The sequence below is a fragment of the Lynx canadensis genome, chromosome E1 (assembly GCF_007474595.2).
Source record: "Lynx canadensis isolate LIC74 chromosome E1, mLynCan4.pri.v2, whole genome shotgun sequence".
NCBI classification, from domain to species: domain Eukaryota; kingdom Metazoa; phylum Chordata; class Mammalia; order Carnivora; family Felidae; genus Lynx; species Lynx canadensis.
In genome coordinates, this window is record NC_044316.2 from 42,149,714 (window position 1) to 42,171,356 (window position 21,643).

Consider the following 21,643-nt stretch of genomic DNA (forward strand, 5'->3'; position numbering starts at 1 on the left):
CACGATCTCGCGGTCCGTGAGTTCGAGCCCCGCGTCAGGCTCTGGGCTGATGGCTCAGAGCCTGGAGCCTGTTTCCGATTCTGTGTCTCCCTCTCTCTCTGCCCCTCCCCCGTTCATGCTCTGTGTCTCTCTGTACCAAAAATAAATAAACGTTGAAAAAAAAAAATACATCTGGACATTTAATGTATGATAAGGTGACATTTCAAACAAATGGAAAAATGATGGAATATTCAATAAATTATAATGAATTACTATGGGTAGCTATCTGAAAAAAATTAGAAGTTGGACCTTTATTTATTTTTTTAAACTTTTTTTGTGTATTTATTTATCTTTGAGAGAGAGAGCGCACGAGCAGGGCAGGGGCAGAGAGAGGGAGACACAGAATGTGAAGCAGTGTCCAGGTTCCAAGCCATCAGCACAGAGCCCAACACGGGGATTGACCCACAAACCGTGAGATCATGACCTGAGCTGAAGTCGGACGCTTAACCAACTGAGCCACCCAGGCACCCCTAGAAGTTGGATCTTTAAATTCCAGATGAATCAAGGATCTAAAATTAAAAACAAAACACTCAAAGTTAGACAAAGCCATGGCCATTTTTTCTTTTTTTTTTTTAATTTTTTTTTTTTTAACGTTTATTTATTTTTGAGACAGAGAGAGACAGAGCATGAACGGGGGAGGGTCAGAGAGAGAAGGAAACACAGAATCTGAAACAGGCTCCAGGCTCTGAGTAGTCAGCACAGAGCCCGACGTGGGGCTCGAACTCACAGACTGCGAGATCATGACCTGAGCCGAAGTTGGACGCTTAACCGACTGAGCCACCCAGGCGCCCCTATTTTTTTCTTAACTGAGTAGAGAAGACTTCTAAAATGATATAAAACCTAGAGGTCAAATGAAAGAAATGACAAATTCAATTATACAAAGTATAATTTTTGGAAAACAAAACAAAAAAAATACTGTAAACAACTCAAAAAATATACTGAAAGGTAGGGCACCTGGGTGGCTCAGTCAGTTAAGCGTCAGACTCCTGACTTCAGCTTAGGTCTTGCTCTCACGGGTTCAAGAGTTCAAGCCCCACATCAGGCTCCATGCTGATAAGTGCACGCTGACAACTGCAGAGCCTGCCTGGGATTCTTTCTCTCAAAACAAATACACTTAAAAAAAAAGATATACTGAATAATTAAAATGATTTGCAATTCTGAGTAAAAGGTTAATTTCTCTAACACATAAAGAATTCTAACAGATCAATAATAAAAAGACCATTCAATAGAAAAATATGCAATGGGGCGCCTGGGTGGCTCAGTAGGTTGAGCATCCGACTTCGGCTCAGGTCATGATCTCACGGTTCATGGGTTCAAGCCCCGCATGGGGCTCCATGCTGACAGCTCGGAGCTTGGAGCCTGCTTCTTATTCTGTGTCTCCCTCTCTGTCTTCTCCTCCCCTCCTTGCACTCGGTCTCTCAAAAATAAAAATAAACATTAAAAAAAAAAATATGCAATGGATATGGAGGTCTCAGAAACATATTAATGGTTTTTAATAACATGAGAAGACATTTAATATCACTTGTAATTAAAGATTCACAAATTAAAACTACACCAATATATCATTTTATATTTATCCAACTGGAAAGAGATAAGAATTGCTAACAGGTTATTGGCAAGGAAGGATGTATAAAGTCATTCTTTGTGCTTTACTACAAGTGGTGGGGTGAACTGGTACATGAATCCCATACTTTTTGAGCCAGAATGCTAATTCTCAATGTTTATCTAACAAATAACACTCACAGACATACAAAATAATGTACAAGAATATTCACTGCAGCACTGCTGATAATGTGCTGGAAAGAATTTAAAAGTCTATCAGGAAGGGACTGGGTAAAGACATTACAGCACATCTGGTAGGCAAAAAGTATGAGACAGCTCTATTTCTAATGATATGAAATAAACTGAGATACATTAGTGAATGATGCAGGCTAAAGAACAGTGTGTATAGTATGTTACCATTTATGTATGTGTGTAGGGACATACTGAATGTATGGGTACCTCTAGAAGAATTCACAAAAAAAGGGTAAATAATAATTGCTTCAGCAGAAAAAAAAAATGAGTGACTGAGTACGAAGAGAAGACTTACTTTTCACCGCAAATCCTTTTATACCTTTCAGATTTTATACTACATAATGTACTACCTACTCCAAAAAAAGTCAACAAAATGAAATTCTCAAGTATAAAACTGTTGACATTGGCCTTAATGTAGAACTGTCCTAGTGTCTTGGGACATTAATTATACTGACCCTTGGCCCAGGAAGAAATGAAAATCAGAACTAGGTATAGGATGTCAAAGAAAAAAACTAATCTTCAAGTTCTTTATTACATCTGACAGTCTGCCTAAACCGGCTAGGATTATTTTCTGGGGAGGCAAGAGCTCCCTTTGTGTACATTATACCATTAGTGACCACTGTATTTTTGGTCTATTAAAACTGCTAAATTATGACAATAAATTATATTAATAAACAAATAAATAAAACTGCTGAAGATTGCTCAGGCCATGGCTATTAGTAAGTTTACAAAAGTAAGTTTTACCAAGGAACTAGCACTATATTGGCCTATTAGACTAATAATGCAAAAAACACCATACAATAATGAGGCTTCTAATTAGAAGAACAAGAGCTTTGTTAGAAATTACTTTACTACAATCAGCAATTATAATTAAAAAAGAAATTAGCACTCAAATAATTGTTGAATACAGAAATGAACTATAAGCTATAAGCTAGGTGTTGTGATACTGGGCTACCCAAGATAGATTATTACTTCTTTTTTTTTTTTTTTTAATTTTTTTTTTTTAAGGTTTTTATTTTATGAGACAGAGAGAGACAGAGCATGAACGGGGGAGGGGCAAAGAGAGAGGGAGGCACAGAATCGGAAGCAGGCTCCAGACTCTGAGCCATCAGCCCAGAGCCGACGCGGGGCTCGAACTCACGGACCGCGAGATCGTGACCTGAGCTGAAGTCGGACGCTTAACCGACTGAGCCACCCAGGTGCCCCTAGATTATTACTTCTGATTTTATGGAATATACAGAAGAGTCTAATGGTGAAATAGGCATCATACAAATAATTAATTAAAACTGTGATAAATCCTATAAAAGAGACGTGCAGAGTACATTGAGTTCCCTACACAAATCTAGGATTATCAGAAAAGATTTATCCCCAAATTGATATTTAAGCATATTCTGAAGAACTGAGGAGCTGCTTTCCAGGCAGAAGAATTAGCTACAGCATGTACAAAGTCCTTGGGTCAGCTTTGAACCTTTAAGGAATAGGGGGGAAAAAAGTCAGCAAGCTAGACCATTCATAACAAAAAAGTACAAAGAAACGATGCTGGAGAAGTAGGCAAGGCCAGATCACATCTGGTTAAATGAAGATTAAAGGGAAAACAGAAGTTTTCGGGTAAGTGACTTGACTAAATTTGTTTTATAAAGATAATTCTAACTGCTGTGAGAAGAGTAGATGAGGATATACTGCTTAGGTTACATACTATATGTAGTAACAGTATAAAGAAATGCAAAGGAACAATAAATTCAACTGGTGATTATCTCTGGTAAGGAGGCCCACAATGGAGGCTGGAAGAAGGAAGATGCAAGCAGGTAAGGAAACACAGAAGACCCCAACTGTAGTGGTAATGTTTTATTTCCTAAGCTGCAAGGTGGTTAAGTATTTATTGTAGTATTACTTACTACTTTTTCTGTATTAATATCCCATATTACTGACCCCCTTTAAAAACAAGAGTGAATGAGGAAAGACCATTTATAATTGACTCTAACAGTCTTAGGACAAGGTGGCCTGCCTAGACTAGGATGGGGAGACTAAAAGTAAAGAGAACTCGCAAGAGTTGAGCCTCAGTAAGTTGTTGATAGAGCCATTTAATGAAATGGTACAATGAAGATCTAGCTTTGGAGCCAAGATCAACAGGTCAGTCTGGGCAACTCAATTCAAAGTACCTCTAAGAGTGGTTAAGTGGAGACGTTGAGCAGGCAGCTGGGATCAGAAAATAAGTTTGAACTACAGGCAAAAATTTGGGAGTAACTGAAGCCACAGAACAGATTAGATTAGAGGATCAAGACTTGAGAGAAACCATCAATTATAAAGATCTGGTAGAAGAGGATGGGGCGAAAACCTGAATAGCCAGAGAGCAAGGAGGGAAAATCAGAACCCAAGAGAAAAGAGTACTTCAGAAAGGACATTTCTGAGTCCAAATAAACACCTATTCTGAAATGGGCAATTAGGAATCTGAGGTCCAAGAATGAGTCAAAGGGAATTCCATAAAAATAGAAGTCCAGATCTACTTTATTCTGAACATTCCCAAAAGGAATGTTGTAACACTGTTAAGTAACAATAAATTCAGTCAAAACTGATAAATCAGGGGCGCCTGGGTGGCGCAGTCGGTTAAGCGTCCGACTTCAGCCAGGTCACGATCTCGCGGTCCGTGAGTTCGAGCCCCGCGTCGGGCTCTGGGCTGATGGCTCAGAGCCTGGAGCCTGTTTCCAATTCTGTGTCTCCCTCTCTCTCTGCCCCTCCCCCATTCATGCTTTATCTCTCTGTGTCCCAAAAATAAATAAAAATGTTGAAAAAAAAATTAAAAAAAAAAACTGATAAATCATACAAAGATGTAGATGAAAATAATCTCTGTAAGTATATGAGTCTTGAATGAGTTAGAGATTAGAGGGTAATGAGGATGTGTGAAGTTTATTCCATTTCTATAAAAGAAAAAAATAAAAAAACTTACTCCAAAATCCTATACGTTTCTTTTGTTCCAAAGATTTTAGATAATTTCCAAACTGCTAAACCTTTCAGCATGTTAAATTCAAAGTGCTCAAAATATAAACATTCTGAGAGCAAAACCCACATAGTATTCATCTTCAGCACCTAGTTCAGTGCCTAACATAAATACTTGAATGAAAGAAGAAAAAAAGAAGTTCACTAGAAGAATGAATGGCCACCAGAGTACTTTTGTCCAAATTCTGCTGGTGCTACATGCGCTACAGTTTCAAAAAAACCAGCTTTAACTGAGGGCTCTACTCATTCCACAGAACACTTCTTTTCTTCAGAAATAAAATGCTATCTGCAAAGAGATCTCATCCCTAGGGGAAAAAAACTGCTTTGGGCAACACATTACACATATAGGTCTAAATATCAAACTTGAGGGCTGTCAACTCCTGCAATGTTGGCGAGACTCAAGAATGTACTACCACCATATGCCAGCCAGTATTGCCTGTCTAGTCATTCATTCTAATAATTTTTTTAACATTTATTTATTATTGAGACACAGAGCGTGAGCAGGGAAGGGGCAGAGAGAGGGGGAGACACAGAAACTGAAGCAGGCTCCAGGCTCTGAGCTGTCAGCACAGAGCTCAATGTGAGGCTCGAACTTACAAACTGTGAGATCATGACCTGAGCCAAAGTCAGATGCTTAACTGACTGAGCCACCCAGGCGCCCCTCTAGTCATTCATTCTAAAGACCTGTAGAAAACAGCAATGCTCAGACTTAATAGATCCTTACTTCCACAAAAACTAAACTCATCAGTTGCAGTAGTATGTATGAAAATTGTTGGCACTTAGCTGATAACAGTTCAGAACTGTTAAGTTTCAGGTTAATGGTATCAGCTAAGATCTGTTATCATATGTATTCTCAAACAAATGGTCTACAAAAAAACGTAATCCCATTTTTCTTTGCCTAAATTTTTAAAAAAATTTTTAACATTTTTATTTACTGTTGAGAGACAAAGTGAGAATGAGCATCAGCAGGGGAGAGGAAGAGAGGGAGAGACATAACATCTGAAGCGGGCTCCAGGCTCTGAGCTATCAGCACAGAGCCCGACATGGGGCTCGAACCCATGGGGGCTCGAACCCACGAACTGTGAGATCATGACCTGAGCCGAAGTAGGACACTCAACAGACTGAGCCACTGAGGCACCCCTCTTTGCCTAAATTTCTATCCAATATTTCTGATAGGAGCCGCACGTTTCTATGCTACAAGCAAAGCATCAGTTAATAAAAATAAATAAATACATTTGCAAGTAAAAAAAAAAAAAAAGCACCAATTCAGAAAAAAATAAGTATGCTTCCAGTTGCACTAACTATTCAGACTCATAATAATTTAAAAAAGGGAACACCTCTCATTTATTTTGAAATGTGAACAAACTTCAAATAAAAAAAACCCAGCTTTTTGGAACTCATCTCTGCATTGAATTAGGCATGGAACAAACCATCCATTTATTAAGAGAATGATACTCCAGATTTTAATTACGTATTTTGTATTCTAGAATCCCAATTACTGAATTGACAGGAGAGCCTGGAGCTAAGGTGGGAGGTGTGTGGCTAATCAGAGGCAGACCTTCCATCCCTTCCCTTTGGCTAATTTATACAAATAATTAAAAGAAGGACAAAAAAGTTAAGCGGTAACAGTATCTAAGTCAAATTGTTATGTTGAAGATATGTTAATTTCTTAAATCCTTCGGATTGAAGACTAAAAGTCAATTCTACCTTCGTTAACTGACTAGAAAGGTACTGGGTCCTCTGCTCCTTTTTCAGAGAATTGTGGTCTAGCACAGATGGAAAACCAATTCTGAAGTCACACAACCTCTAAAGAAGCTAAAAGCGTTGACTTTTAGAAAGGATGTCTGCAATGCTTTGGAAAAGTGCACAACAGTTTAAGACAAGTAGTATATAATATTAAACCATTACAAATCAGGACAAGTGAAAAAGAGAGAACTTCCATATAGCTCCTATGTATTCTCTTCAAAATGTCTTTTGCTTACAACACTCTGCTCACAAAGACCTGGCCAACACAATGATGCAGATTTGTTTACCACAGCTTATTACATTTTACCCAGAAGAGTCAGTTCATGTTTCTTGAATTCTCCCATTATATAGCATTTAAGAAATCCAAAGCAACTGTAATATACTATACTAAATTCCAAAAAATAAAACCAACAAAAACTCCAGGAAACGAACCACAATTCACAGTGTATTTAGTCAGGAGCTCTGGAATTAAGCTTATTTTTCTGAATGCTTTTTTAAAATTTTATTTATTTATTTATTTATTTTTAATTTTCCACATTCTTAATCTGAATACCTAAACTCTCTTTAGGGGGTAAAGAATTTGATCCCTAAATTACATTATTAAACCCCTTTTCTACACATATGTGATGTATTTGAAATATACTGTTCTCCGTTTATCAGAATTAAAATCCCTTTCATTTATACAACCTGATTTTTAAAGAGCTTTCACATATACTCACTTGAAAGTATACACAACAGGAACGTATAATAATTTTGGACTACTCAGGCACAAGATAAGGCTAATTCAGAACTTATTCTAACTCGATTTACTCGATTCCACAAAGTGCAGTCTCCAGGCTAACAAAATAAAGCGTGAGCACAATGAAATCTGTACCACTGCAGGTTCTCAATCAACAAATACTCCTTCAAATGATAATCCAAACTCGCCCGCTTCGCAAAGAAAAACTAATCCCACTCTTTGAAACAATCGCAGGGGAAGAGGGAAAAAACGCAAATTCTAAACCACACATTCATGTAAATCCTTTCAACTCAGCTCCAAACGCAGCCACCAACCACACAATTGGCCACAATCACAGCTTTAGCGCCTTCTCTTAATTTTGAATCTGGAGATCGAGGGGAAAACAAAACAAGTCGTCCAAAGTTTCACGAAGTGGAAAAAAATCATTTTAAGTAAAGGAAACATGTTCATCAAGAGGCGACCGCGCCATTTCCCCCCGCCCCCCGTTTCCCTCCTTCCAGCCCTCGAACTAAATCCTGTCTGAAACACTGATGGGAGGCAGGAGTCCCGGCAGCGGTGTTAGAGGAAAGAGTCAAACGAACCGCACGCCGCCCGAAGAGATGTCAGGCACCGAGCGTCGGGAGACAAAGACCAGCCCGCGAAGCGCCCCGGCGGCGAGGGGCGGCCCCGGCGCGGCCCTGCGCCCCTAACCGCCCCGAGGAGTTGCGAGCACCGCCGAGCGCCGCCCAAGTGCGCGCCCGGGGTCCTCCGGGCTCCCCGCCCGCCCGACGCGGCCGCCGCCGCCCTGGCCCACCCCCGGGCCGTTTCCCTCCCAATTTGGGAACCGCGCGCCCAGGGACAAAGGGGGAGGGCGCGACGGGGGCAGCGGCGGGCCGCGGGGCAGACGCCCCTCCGGGATCGGCGGGAAGTCTCGGCAGCACCCCCTCCCACCGCACTCTTCCCGGGACCCCCATCCCCCGCGTCCCCCCGCCCCTTCTCCGGCCTCCCCACAAGTTCTCCCGCCCCCCCGGCCCCGCCCCTTGCCCGCTTCTCAGCCGGCCCTGCGGCCGCCCCTCACCGGGCGGCGTGTTCCCCCGGAGCCGCCTCCTCCGCCGGGCCTCGGCCCGTCCCGCCGGCCGCCGCCTCATGTGCCCCGCGTCGCCATCGCCTTCGCCGCCACCCGCGCCTCTCCTCCAACTCTCGCCGCCGCCGCCCTCGCCTCAGTCTCCAGCCGAGGCCGAACCCGCTCCCGCCGCCGCCTCCCGCTCCCGCCGCCCGGACCCGCGGGGAGGCGCCTGCGCACTACGCGCCGCGGTGGGGGCGGGGGCGTCCCGCCGCGGCCTGGGAGCAGGGGGCGCGCGGCACGTGGCGCTCGGGTGGGAGGGGGCGCCCCGGAGCGCGCGGGCGGCGGCGCGAGCGTCCCAACTTTCTGCTGTCGGGCCCTCGCGCGCTCCCGGGCGGTCCCGGAGGTGCAGAGCGTGTGGGTGCCACCCGCGTGGAGTCCGGACCCGGGTGGGCGCAGACCTCGCCTCCCGCACAATTCATTCCTCCCGCTTGGTTCTCGGGACGGCAGTCCCCCGGCGCGCAGTGCCTCACTTGGGCGGGCTACTAACGGCGCCATGAGGACACGCCTTACCTGGGCATTTTAGGTTGGTCCTGCGAGCTGGGGAGTTGTCTTCCGTGCGCTCCGCCGAGGCCTGGGTCCAGTGTGACACATCAGGATGCTGATGCCCCGTTCTAGGTTCTGCTCCTCTGGGCCCTCGTCGGGTTTACCATCCTAGCTCTGCGTCGTGGCTTTTAGTGGCGCTCTGGATACTTTTGAGGTCCTGGACTTCTCAGATTAGCAAGACCCTAATAGGCCATTTCCTCTTAACCCCTTGCATCCCAGCAGGATCCCATTCAAAGGACCTTCGGGAGATTTGCATGGGAATCTCCAGTCTTAAACTTGCTCCAAGGAATCTGAAAATTCAAATGCTTTAAGGACAGCGAATCCATGCGTGACGACCGAAGGCGTACTAAGGAGAGTACTTTGTATAGTGTTCGACGACTCCTGTACTCCTGAATTATCTCCTTTGACCGTCACTGTACAAAAGGATAGGCTTCCATTTTACCCTTTTGACCAGAGAGGAGATTAAGCTCTAACAAATGAGGTGACTTGTTACAGGTCAAACGTTCCCACCTCTCAAGCCAGGCCGGAACTAACGGCTGGTCCAGAGGGCTGGGCATCTGGCCCACTGACCAAAGTTGTTTGGCCAGCACGTTTTCTGAAAGTATGATTTAACTGCCAAAAATTTTAAATCCAGATTTTTGGCTTCTCTCTAGTGAAAGAAAAAAATTGCTCCCTTTGAGCCTCTAGGTTCATTGGGCAGCTACTTCTGAGTAATATTTGTTTATTTCAACTTAACTGCTTGAGTCCATTTCATTACCTGCTTGGCCTCTGTATTTAAGTTCTCCTCCCTACCCTGCCCTGCCCTCTGCCTCCACTTTCCATGCCTCAGTCGTCCCCAGGCCCCTTCATTACCACATTACCTCTCTACAAATGTTTTTAAAATGACAAGTGTAAAGACCCTGTAAATATAGGAAAATACGATAAAAGAACATGTCAAACTAAACGCAACAGACATCACTGTATAAGTTGATTGAAATATTAAAACTAACATCCTGCTAGTGCCACTATACACTGGAACAAATTGCTTTGGAAAATGGCAATTATCTGCTAAAGCTGAACATATGAATACACTATGATTTTGCAGTTCCATGGGAATTCCACAGAAATATGTACAAATGTTTGCCCAGATACATGTATTAAAGTATTCATAGCAGCACTATTTGTGCTGGAAACCACCCCAAGTGTCCAACAACTGTACAAAGGATAGATAAAACGTTATATTCACACAATGATCCCTTATGCGACAATAAGAATGAACAATCTACAATCACACACGAGATAGAGGAATCTCACAAAACTTTCCATTTATATAAAGTTCAGAAACAGCCCAAAGTATTCTGTGCTGTTAGGAGTAAGGATAGTGGTTACCTTGGGGGAAGGATAGGCATCCGGGAGCATGAGGGAGCTTCTGGGGGACTGGTCCTGTTCTAGATCAGGATGCTAAATGCACAAATGTGTTCAGTGTTCACATCTGAGCCGTACACATTTGATAGTGCACTTCTTCGTGGCATAGTAAGACTTCAATAATAACCTTTAAAGTGCTATATTAAAATATGGGGCACCTAGGTGGCTCAGTCAGTTAAGCGTCCAACTCTTGATTTTGGCTGAGGTCAGGATCTCACATTTTGTGAAATTGAGCCTCGAGTCTGGCTCTGCACTGACAGCTCGGAGCCTGTTTGGGATTCTCTCTCTCCCTCTCTCTCTGCCCTTCTCTCTCTCTCTCTCTCTCTCTCTCTCAAATAAATAAATAAATAAACATAAAAAACATTTATACATTTATAAAGTGTGTTAAGACATTTGATTATAGTGGCACTGTGTGGCTTATCCAGTTAATGTCTGAGTCTTGATTTTGGTGTCGGGCTCTGTGTGGCAATGCAGAGCCTACGTGAGATTCTCTGCTTCTCCCCTGCTTGCTCACTCGCTCTCTCTCTCTCTCAAAATAAATGAATGAACATAAAAACACTTATATATGTATATATTGTATATAAAATAATATATGAATAAGCATGTATTATGTACTGTGTATAAATAATATATATTAAATGTTCATTAGGTATTATTATCCTATAAATTCATGGATGAAACTGCTGAGGAAGGCTTCCTACCTTTTAGCATTGCCCATTCTTCATGGAGATTTGGAACAATACCCTTTCTTCCTTTCTTTCTTTCTTTCTTTCTTTCTTTCTTTCTTTCTTTCTTTCTTTCTTTCTTTCTTTCTTTTTGAGAGAGAGACAGCATGTGAGCAGGGGAGGAGCAGAGAGGGAGAGAGGGAGATACAGAACCTGAAGCAGGGTCCAGGCTCTGAGCTGTCAGCACAGAGCCCGACCCGGGGCTCGAACTCATGAACTGTGAGATCATGACCTGAGCTGAAGTCGGATGCTCAACCGACTGAGCCACCCAGGCGCCCCAGAACAATACCCTTTCTATATTTGTTACCTTACTACCAAACCTGTAGCCCTGTCTCTTCTGGTAGAGAAACCTTTTAAAGGTGGAAATAATGAGACCCAAGGAAGCTAAGCTGTTTTACCTCTGGATAGTTAGAAAACAAAACAAAACAAAACAGAAATAAAATGCTTCTCTCTTCTATCACTTTGCCAGCTAGTAACATCTCTTAATTCAGTTATATAGGTGGGAAACTGAGGCCAGAAACCCGAGCCAAAGTGATGTGGTTTGAAGTGTTGGGGTTTGAAGCCGATAGCCAAGAAAGAATTCTTGAGAGGTCTTCAGTGCAAAATGGTGATTTTATTAAAGCACGGGACAGGACTGTGGGCAGAAAGAGCTGCACTGGGGTTGTGACAGGTAATTGATTATATACCTTCAGGTTGGGAGGCAGTTAGGGATAGAGTAACTCTCTAAGGTATTTTGGAAACAAGTTTTCCAGGACCTTGAGGGGCTAACTGCTGTTAGGAAATGGTCATTTATTACTGTTTCTTAAAACCTCAGTCATGAAACCCTTCAGATGTATATCAGGGGGCCATAGGGTTGGAGTATGATTGCTAACATATATCTTGGTGGCAGGAGGCGAGGGAGTAGAGATAAAGGAAGTTTCCAAAGGAACTTTTAATTTCTTTTTTAATGCTTAATTATTTTTGAGACACACACACACACACACACACACACACACACACACACACACACACAGACTGCAAGTGGGGGAGAGGCAGAAAGAGAGGGAGACACAGAATCCAAAGCAGGCTTGAGGCTCTGAGCTGTCAGCACAGAGCCTGATGCGGGGCTCAAACTCATGAAACATGAGATCATGACCTGAGCCAAAGTGAGACACTAACCGACTGAGCCACCCAGTCGCCCCCCAAAGGAATTTTTATATGTTAAAGTAGACCTACAGGATCCTGGGGGTGGGGGGGAATGTTAAGCTAAGATTCCCTTTTGCCCTTGGCAAAGTGTCATCATTGAGGCAGCTGAGCCCCTAGAGGAAGGTCACTGACTGTTTAAGCCCTTGACAATGGGCTGTAGGCAGTAAGGAAATTTAATTTTTCATTTGTCTTTGTTTCCCACATCAAGGGGATCTCTGATCCAGGGAGTCACCAGGGTCTGGAGCAAACCAGGGCAGCTATTAGAATGTGAGTTTTCTGAGGGCAGGACCACTGCCTGCCTCTCAGTTTCTGGACCAGAGCTCAGCACATAGTAGGTGCTTAGCAAGTATATGCAGAGTGAAGAGTGAGTGATTGAAAGCTTGCCATGGCTAGCACAAAAAGGCAGGCTACTGGAGGGAAGGAAAAAAAGCCTCAAGCTTCAAACAGGGAAATGGGTCTGGTTTCCAAGCCTCTGGCAGAGAGGAATGGAGCCGGGTGCTGTGAGAACCGCATCACTTTTTATTCACATGGGGCCCAGGCAGGAAAGGATCAAAATCCAGTCTGAAAACTTGAGAGTCACCCTGGGGCTCTGTGGTTTGGGAACCGTAGGGTCAACTTGAAGACTGCAGTGTGTCACTATTTCCATTACACATTTTCCAGGGTCCCTACTTGGCCAGTAAACTCAGAGTAGATTCTCGTGTCCTGGGGGATGGGAGCAAAGGCTCAGAGAGGTAGGGTTTTGTCAAGCTAAGGTTGTTTTTCCCTCAAGCGAAGCATTAACGTTAAGATAGTAGGGAGTTCCTGGAGAAATGTTTTACCCTGCCAGCCTCGAGTTATTTGTCAACGGGCTACAGGTTATAAGGAAATTTAATTTTATCTGCCATTTCCTTCTGCCTTTGTTTCCCACATCAGATGAGACCCCCACCGCAGCCGCCGGTTCCCTGAGCCCAGTTAGCAGTTCCTGTGTATTAATGCAGAATTTTAAATTAAGGTCAATTTACTTGCAAATGAAGAATAAGTGAAGTGTGCAGGAGCTGGGGGAGGGAGAAGAGAGGGGGGAGGTGGGAGAGGTCCCGTTCTGGTACCATCCACCAGGCAAGGACTTTTGGATGCCCAACACTCTCTGTGTTGGTGAGAAGGAGTGGGGTAGCTGCACAGTCATTGAATTTCTGCAAGTTCGCTCTGCCCAGCTGTTTGCACTTGTTTACTCTTATTTCTAAGATGGTGTGAGAATGTGATGGTGAAATGTACATGGGGGCACCTGGGTGGCACAGTTGGTTGAGTGTCCGTCCGACTTCGGCTCAGATCATAATCTCTCCGTTCGTGAGTTCAAGGCCTGCATTGGGCTTGCTGCTGTTCGTGCAGAGGACACTTTGGATCTTCTGTCGCCTTCTCTCTCAAAAATAAACATTGAAAAAAAGAGAAAGAGGGGGGCGCCCCGGTGGCTCAGTCGATTAAACATCCGACTTGAGCTCAGGTCATGATCGCGCGCGGGGTCTGTGAGTTTGAACCCCACATAGGGCTCTGTGTTGACAGCTCAGAGCCAGGAGCCTGCTTCTGATTCTGTGTCCCTCACGCTCTGCCTCTCTGCTGCTCGTGCTTTCTGTCTCTCAAAAATGAATAAATGTTAAAAAAAAAAAAAAGAAAAGAGGGAGAGAGAACTGTACACGAAGTCACATTATTCCTTGATATGTTAGTTTTCCACTGGAAAGCGGTCTGTAGTGGTTAACATTGGTTGGATGGGTCAGTCATTTACTTGCCCTCTGAGCCGTGGTTTCTTCATCTGTTAAATGGGGATGAGATCCATCTGTTGGGATTGTTGTGAGGATTAAGTAAAATATGTAAAGTGCGTAATCCTTGTAGGCTCCAAAAGGCATTAGCTCCTTCCCACAGTGTTCTTTAGAGGAAGCCAGGTAATTTGGGTATTCAAAAGCACGCAACATAAGGATCTTAGCAAAATGTTTCCCATCTCTGGAGCATCCATTTGTCATCTGAGGCAGGTGTGTATAAATACACAGCTCCAAATTGGTCCTTCACAAGATGTGATTCTATGTCAGCCTCACTACAGTCAGATGCAGCCTTCCAGTCGCTATATCCACCCTCTTAGGAGCTTTTTAAGATTTTACCTTTAAAAAAAAAAAAACAAAACATTTTATTTATTTGTTTATTTATTTTGAGAGAGAAGAGAGCATGCGTGCAGAGGAAGGACAGAGAGAGCATTCGGAGCAGGCTCCAGGCTCAGCGTGTGGAGCTTGACCCGGGTTCCCTCTCAGTACCGTGAGAACACGACCTTGAGCAGTAAACAAGAGGTGGAGGCTTAACTGACTGAGCCACCCAGGCGCCCCTATTTTACCTTTGTAAGCAGGCCCCATACCTAAAATGCGGATTGAACTCAAGACCCTGACTGAGCCAGCTAGGAGCTCCCCGGAGCTTTTTAAATACGTGCATAGTCTCCCAGAAAGATAAGTGGTACCAAAGGCACTTTCCTGGCCCCAGGCCCGTGACTCTTGGGGTGTCCTTGGAACCCAGTGCCTGCTTTAAGGGGGAGGATGTCTTACCCTCTCTACCCCCGGCACTTTCTAGAGGGTGCCTCAGTCTAGCCATGTTGTCTGGAAACTTCCACTCCCCCAGCCTGTTTCTGTTCCCCCCACTCTTTGCACCTCAAGTCCCTGAGACACTACTATATATGGCCTAGTGTTTTCTCTCCTGTGATTCCTCCAGTCCTTCAGCCTGGGTCCTCCCCATTCCAGGCCCAACTCAGATCTTCTGTTCCTTATCCAGTTCATTCTTCAGCATCGCCTCCCTCCCAGCACTCCTTAGCTCAAGGCAAAAGAGCTGCTGGCCCTCTCTCCCCTGTCCTGGCCCTCAGCTCCCTGGAGCTATATATAGCACAGCGGTGCCTTAGATTGTATAGAGCTTCAAGTCCTGGCCACCCCTCCTCCCAACAGAATGGGGAGAATGAGCCCAAAGCTTCCTGTTAGGGTGGGGAAGCCAGAGAAAGGAGGTTGGAGAGGGACAGGGCTGTGCTGAATTTGGACCACCCAGAACGTGGTAACCTTTCTATCTGTTGTCAGAGACTTTCCACTTCTCCCCCAGCCTCTACCCGTTTCCTGACACTTGCTCATTTGGGAGGAAGAGGAGCAGAGGCAGCATGGAGGGAAATTCTAACCATTTGGGGAGATGCTACCTCCGTTTTACAGATGACGACACAGACTCAAAAGAGGTTGAGTGATAGAAGACCAAATATTCGGAGAGTGGCCAAGCAGCTAACTGACCCCACGTCTGACTCTGACTCTGGCCTACACTCCGGATTCGTTAAGTCTGTCCACATCACTCAATTGAGACCCCTCGAAATTAGAATGTCTCCGGGTGTGATGACCTGGAAGAAAAAAAAAGGCTTACGACATAAATGACTATGGAGAAATGCTTAAATAGCAATAATTATTGAAGACTTGGCCTATTAACAAAAATGTTACAATTTATCTTATCTGTTTACTGAAGCAGGACTCTACAGAAATCTGTTCCTTGAAGTTTTGGTTACTGTGTGCTCTCAGGAGTAAAAAGCAATTTTATTTCTTCTATTTCAAGACTTTCCCTCTGCTTAATAGTCCTCCCATTCGTCCAGAACAGTGAGATTTGATTTTAGGAACAATTAGAAGTCTGGTTCTTTCTTCTGTCACTTATGTGACCTGGAGTGGGACATTTAACCCAAGCCTCAGTTTTTCATCTGTGAAAGGGGAATAACAGTACCTACCTTACAGAGTTGTGAGGATGAAATAAAATAACCTCCTTAAAGCAATTAGCACACTTCTTGCCCCATAGGTGCTCAGAGAACCATGGCAACTATGTCTATTATTATTTTCTCAATTCTGGGCTGAGATGCTGTAGGAGCATCAACAGAATCCCAACAAGAAGGGAGAACTTCTCAATTAAATTGAACTTTGCCCTCTACAGCTTGGCCCCTGTTCTACAAAGGGCTTGGAGTTGATCCTGATTCTTGCTCTGTGTCATCCAGGCATTTCCATCCCCCTACCTCTGGCCTAGACCATCCATCTCTTGAGAATTCAGGTCACTCTTGGGACCTGGAGAGGCAGCCTGGGAGAGTGTGTGTGAATGACTGGGAGGAGAGTTCCCATGGACGCTGGGGATATGTGAAGGCTCTGGGGAGCTGCTGTGACCCTGGGTCTCTTCCTAGAGCAGTGAGTGCTGGAGAGAGAAAAGAAAGACATCAGCTGCTGGACGGATTTTCTGTGCTGTACAGACCCTTTAGGACAGGCACATGGGGCTGAGTATCTAGGGTAAGAACAAAGCACTGGGATAGAGTGGGATTCTCCGTAGCGTACGTCAATCTTTTCACTCCTGCTTAGCAAGAAGGTACTTTCCTCTTCTCCGAATCCAGGATGCTGAGATTCATTAGCACTCCTAAGCTTCAGCCTCAATGGAGAGGGTTTCTGCTTAGCCAGCCCCTGGGAAGTAGGCTAGGAGTACAAACTCTGGAACCAGTCAGACCTACATTCAGATGCTGACACTGCCATTTACTAGCTGTGCACCTTGGAGATCATTTAGCCTCTCCGAAGCTCAGTTCCTTCCCTACTGTATAGAACATTTGAAAGGTCTGAAAATACCTCAAACAGAATAGGTGGTAAGCCTGGCCACTTGTCACCTCTGTCCCTAGTGAACATCATCCCCCCTCTCCCCATGCCCCCGTTCCCCACCTGTAGTACAAGGATCCCTGGAGATGCAAGGTAGTCCTAGTGGTTACAAATTGGATGAATCTCCCCGATCCAGAAAGCATCCTTGAAAAGGATCAAGACCAAGACCAGAGGGCCTGCCTCCCACAATTGGGCCATTTTATTTACAGCCCACTTTGTTCATGAGTGTTTGAAGCAGTATAGCTTGGGGGAGAAGCCATGATCTCTGCCCTTCCTTGCCTCGGTAGTCCCATCTCAGTTCTCTGTATCAAGTTCCTGTTTGATCCAACCCCTTACATCCATGGGAATTACTGGACTGAATCTAGTTAAGGCCTCCTGCCATGTGATCTTTCATTACTTTCTAGTGCATGGAGCTCTGGCCTGGAACTCAGCAAATGGGGGGTTAAGACTGATGCCCTGGCCTATCTCCTCCCCTCTCCATTCCAGACTTCAAAGTCCACAGAAAGCTTGCTTCCCTGACCCCACAGTGGCAGCTCCATCATCAGCTCCTGATCGGTTCAAAACAGCAGATGCTGAGCCCTGGCCGGGCTGCTTGCACTCTACTTTCTGGCCATCTCCTAGGGTAAGCACCAGCATGTTAAGAAAGTGTGGGGCCGACAGTCCTTGCTCCTCCAGGAGAGAGGCACCTGGAGGTCGCCTCACACGCAGGGTGTCTGTCTCACGGGTTAGACCTAGAAGGCACCCCACAGGCAGAAGCCCTCGTCTAAGGACCAGGACTCTGGGACTCTGTCTAGTTTGTGATCAGAGCAGATGTTTACTGGGGGGTTAGCAAGTAGAGCAATAGGGGTCACCGGCCCAGGGAGGGAGGCAGGGGGTTGGCAATCGCAAAGAACCTGGCGAGAAATGGAAACGGGAGCAGTTCAGGGACCAGAATTAGTTCTGTTAGTATTAATGTCCAAAATCTATGCTAAATTATTCACATATCAATGTCCAATTATTTTAATTTTTGGCTCTGGTGACTCGGTAACCAGTGCTGGAACACTGTCTGGGATGGCCTGCTTCCCTGGGGCCAGACCTGCTCTGTGGGATCTGCAGCTCCCAGAGGAGCAACCCTCACAGACTCCAGGCCAGTGGGGGTCCCAAGGCTCAAGGCCTGTTCCTCTCGCCCTCATCTGTGGATTTTTCCAGCTGCTTTTCTTGACCCAAGGATCACATAGGGATACAGATGGAAGGAGGGGGAAGCAGGGAAAACAGTCAGAATGAGCTGGGGAAGAGGCAGACGTGAGGAAGAAGGGATGGCGGTAGTGGTCCAGCCATATGAGACAGGACACTTGGAACATCTTCTCAAGTAGGGGCTGTGTCGGGCATGGTAAGAGAGGTTCTTAGCAGGCAACTCCCCCCTTTTCCCCCCAAGTTGAGGAGAATTGGGAGTTCCTATTATGGGGTGCCTCCTTGTAGGACTGGGCTGAAACCTCAGAGCCCCAGCTGCTAACATCTGGAGCCAGGATCATGTCTGCTAACAAAGGCTGGTGGGTACCACCTGAAGGCGAAGACAGTGTGTCTGAGAAGTTCCTGAGGAAGACCAGGGAGTCTCCGCTGGTGCCTGTAGGTGAGTGGTAAAGTAGGGAATGAGGGGCCTTCTCTCACGGAAAAGGTCTCCTAGCCCTTTCAAAGGAAGCAGAGGATTCAACTGTCCTGCCCACGGAACAGCCAACAGCTAGGAGAAGAGTGAACCAGCAGCAAAGGTGCCAAGGGAAGGGACACGCCTGACAAGGAGTCTGGATGGGTGGAGGTGGTGGCCAACTGACGGCCTGGGGTGCAGGGAAATGGGGGGCATCAACACCAGCATCAGGATGGGAAAGAGCGGTCTGGCGTCTCCCAGGGCTTCCTTTCTCCAGGCCCTGGGAGAAAAGAAAAGTAGCTGTGGGAGCCAACATGGCTGGAGGAGGGTCCGGAGCAGAGCAAATGGGGGGTGGGGGAGGCCCGTGATGGGCTATTTGTATGTAGAGGGCTCACTGGAGATAGACAGCCACTTTGAAAATGCCATTGGGAGTAAACGACTCATGGTCTCCCACCATGAAGCGGCACGGAAATAGGGGTTTATCCAGATGCCCAGCCTGCCCGGCCTGCAAAGGGTCTCTTCAGGGGAGCCATATGATCGGTGACTGAGGCCCAAAGGTCATGTTCTCTGCCTACAGGCTTGGGAGGCTGTCTGGCAGTGGCAGCATACCGGATTTATCGGCTGAAGGCTCGTGGTTCCACCAAGATGTCCATACACCTGATTCACACCCGAGTGGCAGCGCAGGCCTGTGCCGTGGGTGCGGTCATGCTAGGTGAGGGGCTGATGGGGGTCACAGAACGAAAACGCAGCTTGTTAGACAAAATCTGGCTGTGAGTCCTGATGGTTAAAGGACCATGATTTCAGTCCCACCAGGCTCCACAGCAAGTGGAGGTTTGGGTGAAACCCTCAAACCAAGCCATTTTCAGGGGTCCCTGCTTGGCCTCCTGTCCCAGGCCCGTGGGGATGGTGCACAGTTGGTTTTATGGCAGTCTGTCCTGAGAGGTGAGAAAAGTCACACAGCAGAACACATGCTGAATTTCCCTTCCTCTGTGGGTCAAGGGGCAGACAGCTACTTGCTAGCTGTGTGACCGTAGACAAGTCCCTTTCTCTGAGCCTCAGTTTCCCCATGTGCAACACGATGGTAAGCACCCTGGCTTGCCGACCTCGCAGGTTGCTGTGGGGTTTCTCAGAGAGGTAATCTACACGGAAGGGCTCTGCAGGTACTTGTAGCAGCTACTGAGAGCTAGAGCAGAAAGGGAAGCTGAGCAGGGAAGCTGGACCCTCAGGGGAACGGCTGCAGTCAGGCTCCTGGGAGAGCCAGAGGATGGCTGCAGGGTTGGGTGTTATGGGCTGTTTTCCCTTCTCCTTCCTGCAGGTGCTGTGTACACGATGTACAGAGACTACATCAAAAGAACAGCACCGGATGCCGGGGAGAAGTAGGATTCCTGTAGGGCCCGGGGCAGCCAGAGCCTCGTCCATCAATCCCTGGTACGTTCCTAATAAAGCATTTTGAGGAAAATCAAGTCTCTCCTTCACACGGGGCAGAGCAGAGTTAGGGACCAGTAGTGGCTGGTGTGTGTGTGTGTGTGTGTGTGTGTGTGTGTGTGTGTGTGAGAGAGAGAGAGAGAGAGAGAGAGAAAGAGACAGAGAGAGAGAGAGAGTGTGTGTGTGTGTGTGTGTGTGTGTGTGTGTGTGTGTGTGTAGGTTTAGAGAAAGGTTTGGAAATCAGAGTTCTGGCTCCCAGCCCCAGGGGCAACAGCCTCCAATCCCAGAAGCCCAATACCTCCTAAGCCACCCCAGGTCCCAACCAGAAGCAGCACGGTAGAGAGGACCGGGTGGTAGGTGCAGGGGATGGGGGGGGGGGTGGTGGCAAGAAAGTGGCCCCAATGCTCACGGGAGCACTGGATTAAGAGGCAGGTGTCCCTCCCACCACAGGCCGCTGCCCTGGGGACCCAGGCAGGAAGACTGCAGCTGGGAGAAGAGACCGTGAAGCTTCACAGGAGATGACATATATTCATTCAGAACCCAAGTGCCAAGACCAGACTGTTGGAGGAAAGGGGGAGGGGCAGATGGGTAGGGATGAAAGGAACACAGCAAGGCAGAGGTCAGAATGTTCTGTTCATTTAAAATCCATGTCTAAGGTCAAACTTGTAAAAAAAAAAAAAAAATTCCATGTAAATCCTGAAGACAGGGCCCCTTGGGGTTAAACACTTTGTCCCCTTCTCCTTCTCCGAGCCCGAGCTCTTCTCTGTTCCCTGGGAATGGAGCCAGGCAGAAGCTGCAGAGGAACCAGGAGGCCAAATACTCTTCCCTCGTTGGGACTCTGGGTTGGAGGCTTTGGGGTTGTTAAAAATGGCCACAGCAGCTCCCAGATGCTCTCTGACAACATGGAGTCCAGGTCGCACCAGGTCCCAGCTTCAAGTCCAGGATACAGCCCACTGCAGGGAGCAGGGGCTGCCAGGAGTCCCGACACTCACATGGGGTAATTGAGCACAACATCCTGCTTGGCGAGCTCCAGCAACATGGGATCATCAAAGAACTTGCTGATGCTCACATCCTCACTCAGTCCCTGCAGAGAGTGGGAACAGATATAAGAAAGAGCCCTATGTGGTGGTCGATTGAGTTGGAGGCCGCCTGAGGCCTGTGCTGGGGTGGGGGGCTGGTGGGGTGAAGCTGTGGACCAGCTATTTCAGGAGTCACCACTGGACAAGATAAGGCGCTCCCTTACTGGCCAGACTGTGTCCAGGGTCTGGTGGCCCGAGGCCTGGACAGATTGCACTTCTTTGCGTTGTACGGTAAACCGCTCTCAGTCTTTGGGAGAAGGGTCCCAAAGGAAGAAATGAAGAGAGATCCAACTCCTGCCAAGAGCCCTGGGGATTAAGGGCTGGCAATGGGCCTGAGGGACACATACCTTCCTGCGACGGGTTTTGATCATGAATTCTCGGGCCAGGTGAGGAGCTGGTTGTGGCTCCAGGGGACGGATGACAATGCTCTTGTCCAGAGGATCACCGGGCACAATCTGAAAGGCAAAGTGGTTTCCAATGATCCAGCACTTTTCTCTAGGACGTTGGAAATCTCACTTGGGATTTGAAAGGGGAACAGACCAGAGAAGACTGGCCTTGAACAGGTGGGAGGCCGCACTGGCCAGCCTGCACC

General features: G+C 46.4%; 3 protein-coding genes across 6 annotated transcripts in view; 1 reads left to right on the forward strand and 2 right to left on the reverse strand.

The window, feature by feature from the left end:
• Positions 1 to 9,101, reverse strand: part of GJC1 (gap junction protein gamma 1) — a 35,273-nt gene extending 26,172 nt beyond the window's left edge. The window contains exon 1 of one of the 3 annotated variants that reach the window (XM_030296076.2): positions 8,928 to 9,101. The gene's annotated coding sequence lies outside the window, so the exon portion shown is untranslated. Of the gene's footprint in view, positions 1 to 7,893; positions 7,976 to 8,369; positions 8,419 to 8,927 lie in introns of those variants that run through there. The other 2 variants (XM_030296074.1, XM_030296075.1) reach the window with 2 other exon arrangements.
• Positions 9,102 to 17,262: 8,161 nt separating this feature from the next.
• On the forward strand, positions 17,263 to 20,486 carry HIGD1B (HIG1 hypoxia inducible domain family member 1B). 2 transcript variants are annotated; one of them, XM_030295570.1, is made up of 5 exons: positions 17,263 to 17,548; positions 18,385 to 18,535; positions 19,125 to 19,259; positions 19,863 to 19,975; positions 20,423 to 20,486. In XM_030295570.1, the coding sequence occupies exons 1-4, from the start codon at positions 17,267 to 17,269 to the stop codon at positions 19,925 to 19,927; spliced, it is 633 nt and encodes a 210-aa protein (XP_030151430.1). In that variant the 5' UTR covers positions 17,263 to 17,266; the 3' UTR covers positions 19,928 to 19,975; positions 20,423 to 20,486. The 2 variants fall into 2 exon arrangements, with proteins under 2 accessions (XP_030151430.1, XP_030151431.1); XM_030295571.1 differs by lacking the exon at positions 17,263 to 17,548 and adding an exon at positions 18,228 to 18,295.
• A 101-nt stretch (positions 20,487 to 20,587) lies between these two features.
• The window catches only part of EFTUD2 (elongation factor Tu GTP binding domain containing 2), a 40,183-nt gene continuing 39,127 nt past the window's right edge, over positions 20,588 to 21,643 (reverse strand). The window contains exons 27-28 of the mRNA XM_030295565.2: positions 21,399 to 21,506; positions 20,588 to 21,056 (exon numbers count right to left, since the gene is read on the reverse strand). Coding sequence (XP_030151425.1) covers positions 20,961 to 21,056; positions 21,399 to 21,506 — 204 coding nt within the window. The 3' untranslated portion in view covers positions 20,588 to 20,960. The remainder of the gene's footprint in view (positions 21,057 to 21,398; positions 21,507 to 21,643) is intronic.

Bases quoted from the DNA above. Each gene is read 5' to 3' on its own strand.
- HIGD1B (XM_030295570.1), top strand. From the start codon at position 17,267: ATGGGAATTACTGGACTGAATCTAGTTAAGGCCTCCTGCCATGTGATC. The intron at 17,549-18,384 runs GTAAGCACCAGC...GCCTCCTTGTAG, and splicing joins CTTTCTGGCCATCTCCTAGG to GACTGGGCTGAAACCTCAGA. The intron at 18,536-19,124 runs GTGAGTGGTAAA...CTCTGCCTACAG, and splicing joins GTCTCCGCTGGTGCCTGTAG to GCTTGGGAGGCTGTCTGGCA.